At 34.7% G+C, this 12386-nt stretch overlaps 1 protein-coding gene across 5 annotated transcripts in view; it reads left to right on the top strand.

Annotated features, from left to right (window-relative positions):
• The window catches only part of CNTN5 (contactin 5), a 603192-nt gene that overhangs the window by 372997 nt on the left and 217809 nt on the right, over nucleotides 1–12386 (top strand). For all 5 annotated transcript variants that reach the window (XR_005628589.1, XM_039718730.1, XM_039718731.1 and 2 more), the window contains one exon: nucleotides 7516–7639. Coding sequence is in view for 4 of the 5 variants with exons in the window: in XM_039718730.1 (XP_039574664.1) it covers nucleotides 7516–7639 (124 nt within the window). In the remaining variant the exon portion in view is untranslated. The remainder of the gene's footprint in view (nucleotides 1–7515; nucleotides 7640–12386) is intronic.

Below are 12386 nucleotides of genomic sequence, written 5' to 3'. Positions count from 1 at the left end.
AGGGAGGGAGGGAGGGAGGGAGGGAGAAATTAGAGGATATATAAGCATATTATAAGTATATTCCTCCTTTACATCTAAGGATGTAAAATAGGAAAGAATTGTGATTAATAGTGTGCAGTTCAATGAAATTCACACAATATCATGAGTGTGATAACAGGTTACTTTTTGACTCAGAAAAGTAATTTTTTTCCCCAGAAAATGTCTTGCATTTATTGAAAATTGATGGTGTATGCATGTGGTTTTTAGGCTTACATAGAAGCCTAAATATGTTTGATCTAGAAAAGAAAGAATCTAGATATAAATTGATCTAGAAAAGAAAGCATTTGCTCTAGAATATAAATAGTTTGATGCTGTCAGCAGATAAATTCTGTTTGATACCATTTGTGGGATAGGGGCATGTTTCTACATTTTTCCTTCCACTGTGATACTCTTTTAAGCAGTGATTAGAGTGACCTCAGTTTTTCCCCATTCACCAGACACTGATAACTCCTCCCTGACAACCTTTTAAGAGCAGGTTAAGATTAATGTCCATTATTAGAACTATAGTCTATTATCCTGATCTTTTACAGCATGAATGTCTAATGACTGACTGAAGGAGAAAGCAAAAAAATACAGACTATTTGAATAATATAGTACAAGCTAGAACTAGAATTCCTGGACATCTCCAGAAAGCACGGTGAGATCCTAGCTCAAGGATGATCATTGTACCATAGATATTATCTATGATTTAGGTCAGCAATCATGACTCTCCTCAAAACACTGGGGCCACATTGCAGCTCAGCAGTTGAGATTCATCAGTTTTTCAGGAGCAAGTGAAAAACCACTGACTGTAGACAAAATTGTAAAAGGGTCATACCTCAGAAGGCCTGATGAATAGAGTATTTGACCAAGAAGAGAGGAACACCATTCTTCTAAAGACTACACAAAATAGCCTTAGGAGACTTAATTCACTTACAGATCTTGGTATATCCAGCCGTGTAGACACTTGTAGAAATAGGTAAATCCGAGTCACCTGATAATATTTTAAAAGACCTTGATTAACTGAAGTGCCTGCATAGCACAAGCTATGGGACAGTATGAGCCAGTATTTAGATAAGATGAGCGTGTGACCAAGTAGGATAATCTGCATCACCTAAGAGGACTTGAACATATCTGTCATGGCAGCTGAATGTAACATTTTCTAAACCTCTCAGTTCTGTTAATAACTTGATGCCTGAATAAATATCTGTGATCTTTAGAAACTCAGAATAAGTGACTATTCTATTACACTTACTTGTATTTCTAAACTTGTTGATTTTGATTTAGCCTCAAGGTATTATTTTGTTTCTGGTTTTTTTGGTTTCTTTTTTTTTCTTTTTTTTCCCATTTTTACAAGCCTTGAAGTAAAGATATTCTAGTTATCATCCTATAATTGTTATGTGATGATAGAGTTAAGTGGTCATGTTTACCAGCCAAGGCTTCCTAAATGAGGAAATGTTGCAGCATCCTGTAGTAATGAGACACCACTGCTTCAAGTGAGAGGACATTTTTAGGAAGAGAGAAAACATGTTTTAGATTATTATAATGTAGAATTTGCATAATTCAAACATCTAATATATGGCATAAATTCAGGAGTGAAGTTTGCCATAAAAAGCACCCAAGAATATTTTTATTAGCTGCTGAATTATACTAGCTCTCAAGTGACTTCTCAAATGATTTCCCAGCAGATATGTTCAAACACCTGACATGGCTTGTAATAAAGGTCCTTTTATACTGACTTGATTCTATTTCATTTGCACTTTCAATTCAACATGTGTTTCCTGATATCTCAAATTAAAAGAGCTGTGCTCTAACTCACTGCTAACTTTAAACTATCTGGAATTATTTAGCGTAAACATGGAGCTAAGGCAATGCGATCCTTCTCTCCAAACTGTGTATGAATGGGTAAAGTTATGACTAAAAAATGTGAATAAAAGCTATGAATTATTCATTAAATACTCTTGAAGAATCATAAAACTGCAAGCTCTTTTATTTTCTTACTGTTCCAAAAACTTTTGGAATTGCTGTAGTAATGATAATTGAACTTAACCTTGAATAAGGACTGTCTTTGTTCTTTCATCTTTGATTTGACACATTTTGCAAGAAAATGAAGAGCAGAGCCTGTCACAACTGAAAGTGTTTAAATCAATGAACCCCAAGATATGCAAGATACAAACCTAATTTTTGTAAAATGAGAATTCCTCTTTCCCCACCATCTGCTAGATTCAGCACTTACCAGTCTGAATTATAGACATAAACTACTAATTTTTTTTCCATTGCTAAAAGTATTTGACAACATTGATTCATATGGCACAGTTTAGATATTATAAGCTAAATTTAGAACAAATTTATTTGTTTCAGAACAAAGAAAGCATTTTGAATAAACAGTAAAATCTTGTATCATCTTGGTTCATAAGCAAATAAACATGTTTCACAAACGGTAAATCTGAAAATATGAGAAAATAATTTAATCTTCTTTGCAGTATAAGCTTAATAATATGTGTACTGTACAATGCTCCACCATGCAGCACACTAGAATCAACATATATACCTTGAGGCATGTGTATCAGCCTCAGTTTACCTCAAAAGGAGTCAAAGTTTCTCAGCTTTTAAGCTGACTGAAAAACAGTTTCAAAATTAAAATGGGTTTTTTTTAGAAATGCATATCTTGCAAATATATTTGTGTATATGTGTGTGTGTGTGTATATATATATAAATGTCTCTGATTCTAGATATGCAAAATAATTATTGTAAATTTCAGCCACTTTTGTTTATTTATAAATATTTTACACAGAGATTTAATCACTGGAACATATTTTGCCTTGATGAATTTGTGGACTTCTTTTTTGTTATATTGAAATTTTGAAATATGTAATATTTTGACATATGATAGTGATATTAAAATGAATAGTATTTTTTATTTCTTAAGTGTAAAGGTGGAAGATTATATCATAGGACCTACATGTAAAATAAATATTGTCACTGAAGTTAATACAGTTTTTCAGTGTTTAAACAAAAAACCAATATAGCTTCTAGCTTTTATTTGGGGAAAACAATAGGTTTCCATTTAAATCAGCACGAAGATACATCTGAAATATTTCTGAATATACTGAACAGGTTAAGCTGATTCCATGATAACAAAGATAATCAGATGATCCATTAGAGTCATCACCTGAAGTTCATACAACAAGCATATGCTGAAAACCAAGAATGGAAAGAGAGAAATTCAAAACCAAGGTTGATAATGAGTAGCAACATAGTGTGATCCACCTATACCAAAAAGAATATTTTGATTTGTAGGACCAACCTGAAATGAAATGCTTTGCTTAATTTTAATTACCTCTTCTTATATACAGATTTCAGCAACATGTATAGTCTTATCAACAACAATTTCTTCAACCTTATTAGTATATCCTGAACACACTAATACCTAACTCATAAGGATGTAGGTTGGTCTGAATTGTGTCAAATAGTTTTTTTTTTTTGGATAGGCCCTGTCTGCAGATGATTTTAGGATGGAAAGTCTGTTAGTGATCCCTCATTTTAGGCTGCTTTAGAAGTTCTATCATTTTACATTCCTTGTGTAGCTTTTCTTTAGAAAATTCCTCCATCTCCACATGGGCTTAAGAAATCTTTGAAAATGGGGGTGGAAAATAGAGCAATAGGAACACATTCTTCCTGGTCCTGTAAAAAGTGCAGCTAAAGGGGCATGAGCAGAAGCAGGGGAGAAGACCTGAAGGAATACTTCCCATGTACAAAGGCTGCCTGAGCATATCCCCTCACATAACGTGTCTGCCATTTCTCCCCCCCAGTAGCTCAGACTGAGAAGATGGGTCCCTGACTGATTAGGCCAGTCATGTATCTTGGAGAGTTCTTATTTAAGAAAACATTTTAAGAAAACATTTATAATAACATCATTACTGTTCCGTTTCAGATATACAGCACTTAGAATTATCAGACACTTAAAGGTATAGTGCCAGTGCAGCTCCATTGCAGGAGTTTGAAGAGGGTCATATTTCTTTCCTGCCCACCTCTGTGCTCCCAAAGTGCCAGGAATTAATTAATTTTCTCAGTGTATTTATTGGCCTGGATTTTTATCAACAATGGTGGCAAGAAAGCAACTGTTGAGGAACTACACTATTTCAGTTGCTACAGAATTTAAAGTACAGGAAACTTTATTCTCATCTGAAGTTTTTTGTTATGATATCTGCATTATTCAGCAAGAACTAAAGAACATTTGATTTTTTTTTTCTTCACCAGTAACTAAGGGAAAAAATGGAAGTATGAAAGAATGTCTGTAGATAAGAGAGAGAGAAACCATGCTTTGGCTATGTATGAGTTGAAGGATACTGATTCCAGGTTACATTCCCATGAGGATTTAAATAGTTGGTACTAAGAGGTCACATGTTCCAGACATTTTTAAGTGCAGCAGTGCTGTAAGAACACTGGCACACAAAGAATATCAAAGCACTGCTCTGAAGAATATTCAAGAATTTAAAAGAGGGATTTTTCTTATGTTTTGAATGTTTTCCATATTCTTGCCTCTCTTAAAAGTTGTAACGAGACCACAAACTAGCTGTTGCACTGCACACCTGTATTCCCAAGACTCTGTGGTAAACACTGTTCTTAACAAGATAGCACTTAAAGGAACTAGTTTTCTGTATCGTATTTAGTGAAATGAGGAACAGAAATATTTGCCTTGAGAAATAATAATAGCAAATTGAAATATGCATGCTAGTATTTATGTTGAGTATTGATTTAATTTTATGTTCTTGATAAGGTAGAAAGAAAAAAATAAGGTGTGGAGCTCAAATCCTGCCATGCACACTCATGAAAGACTATTCTGTTAAACAGCACGGGTCACAGTCAGCTAAAATATGGGTGCAAAAAAACCTGATACCTTTGGATCCCTGAAGGCATCAGAAAACATGCATGAGCTTATATATCCATACATACAAAGATATATACATAAACACAATAAGAAAATGAGGGAAATAAGAATAAGGCCAGGGATATTTCTCCAAAAATACCACACCAAACAGAACAGCCATCCAAAGGTTCATGAATCAGAAAGTTTTATTTCAGTGTCACTCAGAGGGGTTGGGTTGTTCCCTTTTTGGTGGCTTGAGGTGAGTCACCAGCTGTCTGTGCGACCATGGTGTGCTGCAGGCTGGGGCTGGAGGTGTTTCTTTGTCCTAAGGTTGATGGCTGAGTCAAAAGCTGCAGAAATCTCTGAGTGGCTTAGGGAGAGGACAAGAGTGTGCCATGGTCTGGTCCTGCACCTAGCCTTGCATCTTTTTCTTTTCTTTCTAGCAGTCCTAGAATGTGTTATCATATTTTATCTCCAGAGTCTCTCCTAGGGAGAAGATAAAATCATTAATCTTCATTAATATTCACCCTATCCATATGCCTACTAATCTGCATGAAATAACACTTAAATCTAAAGCATGATTTAGATTTGTTATCCTTAATTAATTTTTTGTTTTGCTAAACTCTAGCTCAATGTCAGTTCTGCTTATTTACACCTACATTCATTAGTATTTCCTTTTGTGCAATGCAAGAAGTAGGTGACCAAATTATAAAAATCCATACACTGTGTTTGTACCAACATTTTCCTTTCTTAAAATAAGTTCTGCTGGCTGAATCCATTTCCCCTGTGGCATTTTAAGATGTACTCCTCAGAATTTATTACTGGAGTTATTTTGTCTTCAATAATAGTACATATCAGAAATCACTTATTGTGATTGATTTGTTTGTGGGTTGTTTTTTCTTGTTTTCTTTAATAATGCAGATATTTTTGCCGATAAACCCAAGCAAAGCAATGTACCTACACATTAATATAAATATGCAAAACAGCAATCCATACTCCTTTACACAGTCCCACAGTCCTACAAGTAGGGCTAATAAGCTGGAAAATTATGGGAAAGAGACACTACTAATTGCTTCTGCTCTTAGTTGTTGACTTTACAAATCAACAAGCTGATTATTTGAATCTATTCCAGCAGAAGCATACACACCTGAAAATATAGGTATTTTCAAAATCTGCATTTGAATAGTACTGTAAAAGGACAAAACTGAAGTGTACTAAAAAGAAAGCTTGAAAAGCATAATGGGGTCTTATGTCATCTTTTTACTCTAGGATAAGAGAATTGAGAAACCCCAAATGGAAGAATTTAAAGACATGGAAATTTGCATCTCAAAACTAACGTGCTATGGCCTATGTCTCTAACAATTCTCAACCTTTTTCAGACTCCAAGTCTTTCTTTTATGTACCAAGACGTGTAACCTCACATACCTTTTCCTGTCTACTCAGATTTTCTGAGACGGTCAGCCTCAGATAATATAATAAAGGTTATTATTAGTATGAAAAAGATTGCAGTTCCCAAAACGATGTAGCCATAACATGTGGTTGAAGCTGTGTGGAGTTGGTAAAACATTGTAGTAAATAATTTTCAGGTGAGTGACCAAACCCAAAGGCTTCAGGTGTACCTTTTTTACTTCAAGCTGCTATTGGTAGGACAAATAGAGCAGGATGTTATAAACTGCTTAATGTGTTGTTCTGTTCTCAGTAAGAACTGGAGCACATCTATCTCATGAATGTATGAACCCTAAAACCAACAGGGAAAACACTGCTCCCATAAGTCTCATTGCAAGTAACAGGGCAGTGCCACTATCTCTCTGCACAAAAATCATTAGGCTTGTGCTTTAAAGATGAAGAGCACTATGCAATTAAACTATCCAAGGGTCTGGAGTAAGCTTAAAATTATTAAAATTCCACAGGCTTCTGGCGCACAGTGAAAAATTTATTCATTCAGACCAACATGACAGGAATACTCTGCCTGTGACCTTTTACTTTTCTGAAGGCTTACACTTTTCACTTCATAATATGAATGAACTGGAATTGCAGACATGTTCTGTGGGTCTGTACAGGTTTTTTTAGTTCAGAAATGTAAATTCTTATCAAGATAAAGGTACATGCCAAAATTAGACAAGACAGTGTAGGAAAATGAAATGTCAGATTTAGCTATATATTATTTAATAACAGACACCATTTGTTGTCATTAATTTTCCGAGTGATTTTTCTTAGCAACTCCTTGACGTAAAGAGGAAAACTGTGTATTACTTTACTGTGACATAAGCTGCTCCAAGCAGTAGCAAATTTTTTGTTTACCTTGCTCTCTATAAGCAGAGTTATTTCCTCTTTAGTCTCTTGAGCTTCTCACTAGACCTGAGGCCAAAATATGTCTGATGAGAAATCCATTCTTAGGCATAATAAACACTTGAATCATACTATATATTTTATTCTTTACTTATATTTTTCTTCTTTGTATTTTTTTCTTTTTAATAATTGCTTTTTAATGCAGCATCTAAAGTAATGCAACACAAACCTTTGGAAAACAAATATAATTATGCATACTTTAATGTGACATTATAAAATCTATAACACATTTGCATTTTTTCAGCTTTCCTAAACAGGAGCACTTCTTTTTTTGACAGAAAATGTTGATTATGGGCCGGTGTTTGTACAAGAGCCAGATGATATGATTTTTCCAACTGATTCTGAAGAAAAGAAAGTGTCTCTGAATTGTCAAGCACGTGGAAATCCTACTCCTACATACAGGTACCTGTTTTAGAATTTTATATTTTTTAACTTTCAGAATATTAGCCACTGCAATCCTGAGAATCAATGTATTTTGGTGAGAAACAACAGAAACAGCTCTCTGACACTAGTGGTTTTCCTGATTGAATGCTTTTTGTGATTCTGCATAAGCAATAAGAAGAAATGGCAGTGATTAAGGCAAAACAATATTTTAAGTTTCACATGATATACTCTCTTCATAATTTTTATCCATGTGGAGAGACTTCTTTTGTCCAGTTTCTTGAATTGTGTCTGTGACAACTGACAGATAATATTTAATTTAATTTAATAAAACCCCAAAATAATTTTTTTTTCTAAACATCTATAAAGCTACAAAGTACTGTCCCAACATTTAGGGAAAGCGACAAAGTATATTCACATTAAATTATGTGACTTGAAACTGCAAGATACTATGGCTAAATCAAATCTGGTTATTTTTTCACTCACAAGCCTACCATTTTATTCCTCTGCAACCATCACCTGTTGCTTATTTTTCCACACAGACTTGTAGGCCACAGTCATCTATTATTCAGGCCTGTGATGACACACCTGTGAGCCTCAGTGTGCAGTTTATTGATGGTGCACACTTACAGGTGGTAACAGTATGTTGCAGTCACCTTACCCATTTGCTAGATCTGTCTCTGCTCATATTTTATGTAAATTACTAGTGATGCAAGAGGGCTGGGGGAACATATGGTTGGTTATTTTTTCCCACATACCTTTCATCTTTTCTCATAGAGTCATTCTTCAATTACAAAGGGAACATAAGGACTTTTTGTGTTTTGTCATAGGTGGCAATCATCAATTCTGCATTTTGTCTTTTGCCTTTTACCCTTATTTGACTTGTGGATTCTTCAGAATTCTGGCCAAATTTTCTTTAGAGTTATTTGAATCACAGCTCCTGTATTTCTATAACTTGAAGAAATGCAGAAGCAGTACCATCCTTAGACATCCCTACCACAATAGCACTCAGTCTGCCTCTTTGCAACATTTGGACTCATTACATGGATCTGATCACAGCCCACCCCCCCAACAACACAGACATGAAGAAAACATATAACATGGGATGAGGAATAAATATCCAGAAATTCTCCAAGCTAGAATAGCATGATTTCCTTACTATGTGGTATGAAATCTATGTCGCAGTCTTCTTTACTGATGTTCCTTGGGTAAATTCTGTTACCTACTGGTGATTTTTTTGATAATAAGAAAAAAAAAAGTGTATTTGTTCCACATACTGTAAAAGTGCTGTCAGTCTATTAAACATAGCCTGCAGCTATGGGGAAAATGCACAAATTCACCCCCAAAGGAGGACAGTCCTATATTCAGGCCTTCCAGACAACCTCACTATTCCTGTAGAAATTTTGTCTGTGGAGAACTTATGCCATCTCCTTTCTTTCTCCATCCAACCATTTTTCTGCATTTTCCCAGTGGAATGCAATCAATAAATATAGACTTTCAGCATACCTCAAAGGGTGACTACAAAGAGGACAGGGACTCTCTTCACAAGGAACCACATGGAGAAGGCAAGAGGCAGGAAGGTTTCATACTCCTCAGTAATCACTGAAAGCTTTCAAGATGCAAACGAACAAAATGCTTGGTTATCTCAAGTAGGCTCCATTGTCCATATAACGCTGGAGAAAATTATATTTTAACATCTCTTCCAACCTGGGATGTTTCATGGTTTTTTGATATCCATTTCTTCAATTCTCCAGAGATTAATTGGTGTCAGCAGCCTCATAAGCAAACTTTCCTGACTCTTGCTCATGGAAGGAGAGATTTAACCTAAAAGGCCTAATTCAAACAGCACAGTTTAACTTCTCCTTCTATTGCTGTCACTTGTCTGCACAGCATTTGCAATGCACACTAGCATTCAAGGGAGGGAAAGGAAGTAAAAATTAGTCTCTGAGGAAGATACTATTCTCCTGGACAAATGTAAAGGAAATTTACCTCAAAAGATTTACAGATATATAAAGTTTTGAGTGTACCACTACCTAATCACATTACCAAAGGCCCTTGCCAGCTGCACTGGACCTTTATTTACATCTGCCTGATGTGCTCTGAGGTTTGTACTGATAAGAATTATTTTTAGCCAAAACCAAAACTCAGTATGTATTTATTTAAATTTATATTAAAACAACACTTAAATCACTCAAAAATTGCAATGTTATCTCTATATTTTTTAAAATTAATTTCTTTAGTCTGTGTAATTTTTGACCCAGTCTTCAAAACCTGTTTACAAATTCTTTTTTTGTTCTTGGACATTACTTTGTTTTAATGGCATGGAGAATGTTCACATCATTTAAGATGCTCTTACTTTCAAAAAACTTTGTTTCCTCTTGTCCAAACTCTACCCTGAAATAGCAGGTTTTAATTTATTGATTATTTTATTTAATTTATTGATATTTTATTTATTCAGACATTAAGGTGTTTTGATGCATAGTGTTAGAGAATAACTCCCTGAGATAAACTGATTCTGTTTGCTTAGCATTTCTACAAATCATACCTTAGCATCACAAGTCAGGGCCAGTACAATGAAGGCGATAACTGCAATTCCTTTGATGATGAATACAGACATTCACAAACTTCCTGTGGGATCTCACAGGTCAGCAGAGTTACTGAGCTACAAGCAGGTGTTGAATTCCCTGAGATGTCACTTAACTACACAGCTTTCTCTGATTGTGAAACACTGCACGGACTCTTTTATTTAGGACACACATAAGCTGGGCAGTAATTGTTTTGTCAGTATAATTTCCCTGCAATTGAAAATGTTTTCTAAAAATTATTTTTTTGTCTGCTTAAGACAGATTATAGTAATTTGAAATGTTATCTGTCACTTTTCTTCAAGAAAAAAATGTATATGAGTTTTCCTAATAATCTGTGACATTGGAAGTGTATTTTGGGTTCTGTCCTTCCAGATCAGTCAGGTTACCTAGGACAAAAGTTACCAAATTCATGTAGTTTCCTTTCCTATAATGTACATATATTATATGAGGGGAATACAGTCACTCAGGATGGACCCCAAGATATAGAGGTGGGTAGCCATCAAGATCCAAAGTTTTGAGATAGAATTCAAAGAACATATTTTTTCATTGAACTTAGTTGAAAATTAAACTAAAAGAAAAAAGCTAGTTTAACTGAATTTTGTGGCAGTTCTCATTTGGAAATGCCAAAACATGCATTTTTTTGCTTTTTCCCTATCTAAATTTCCATTCAAGATCAATTACTTTTGCTTTTTTTTTCACATATATAGACAAGGATATATGTATAAAAAGTTAACTTTTGTTATGATTTCATTCAAAATATAAACTAATTAATCAATTGTTCAAATTAAAATTTCCTTTCATGTTTACATCATCTATGTATGTTATCTATTTAAAAATTTACTAAATCCTACCAAACTTACCCTCCTATCCTTTAAAATATAAATAAATTTTTAATGCTGTTTCATTTCTAACATTCAGTGAAGCAGAGGTGCTCTGCAATCAAAAGTCCAATTGTGAAAAGAAGGGACAAATAGGAGACTCACAGTTCATCCGAATTCTTACAACTCTGACCTTTGGATGTAGAAATATTCACCACTACTGCAGCTGAATTCTGTTTTCTGTACCCTATTCACCATGAATGTTAACAAGATAGGGTGAATTAATAATTATTTTCCTTTGTTAAAGCTGTCTCTGGAGTCTAAATGTTGCCAAGTTCTTCCAGTCTTTGCTGATCTCTGGCAAAGCTTGCAAGTTCCTGGAAATTTCCCAAGCCAACTTTGAAGATGTAGAATGACAGCAAAAGAGTAATTAAAGAAATATCTAGGCATTATAATAATTGTACCCTATCTGTTTACATTGCTTATCTCTTCTTTGCATTCTTCTTACAATTTCATGTAATAACACTTTGACAAAAAAGAAAATCTAAAAGTCTTCATATGTGGATGTTATTCTTTTATTCAGAAACTGCAAACACACACATATAAGAGGTTATTCCAGACTGCTGAAGTCTATCAATCTATCACACAAAATATTTTCTCTTGTAATAGTGGACTATTACAGGGTTTGTTGCTTCAGTCTTTTTAGATGTATGGGATACAGACAATATTTGGGACAGGTGGGAAACACAACCCATAAAACCACTTGCACAACTAAAAATTATGAGACTCTTAGGTTACTTCTGAAACTTCATAAAAATAAGTGTTTATTCAGGAATCATTCAAAACTTCACCTCAGTTGGGATACTTTCAATGTTTCCTGCAACCTGGCTTTTTCCATCTTATCTTCACTCCCATCCTTGAATTTACTGCTCAGGCTTATTATTTCACTCCCAAACACCTCCCTAACTTAGCATTCTTTATTCAGACTGTTTATTTGTTCTTTGTTTCCATGTACCTGGTAGCTGCCAGGAACTGCCCTTGGCCACCCAAGTTAATTCCAGTCCTCTGTTCCAGTCTTTGAATTTTGTGTATACTGATTCAGATGATATTATTTTGCTTTTGTCTGTTGCCAAAATCCTGTATTGCATAACAGCCTATGTACATCAATCTCCCTCCCTGCTCTTCATAAGTCTTGCTCTTCTTTCTTCTGTATTTAAATGATGTGTCTCTGTTTCTTGAGCTGAGAAGATCAAATGCTGAAAGAATGGGAAAAATCTTTCCTTGTTTGTATGCAGTGCAGACTCAGCTCTGCTACTTGTAAGCTCAGCTGGGCCTGAGGCTTTAATGGTAGAATATGAATTAAAA

This window comes from Passer montanus, unplaced genomic scaffold (assembly GCF_014805655.1).
Source record: "Passer montanus isolate IOZ18808 unplaced genomic scaffold, ASM1480565v1 scaffold4, whole genome shotgun sequence".
In the NCBI taxonomy this organism is placed as follows: Eukaryota; Metazoa; Chordata; class Aves; order Passeriformes; family Passeridae; genus Passer; species Passer montanus.
The sequence above is the reverse complement of the archived record's forward strand: the minus strand, read 5'-3'. Positions and strand labels throughout refer to the sequence as shown.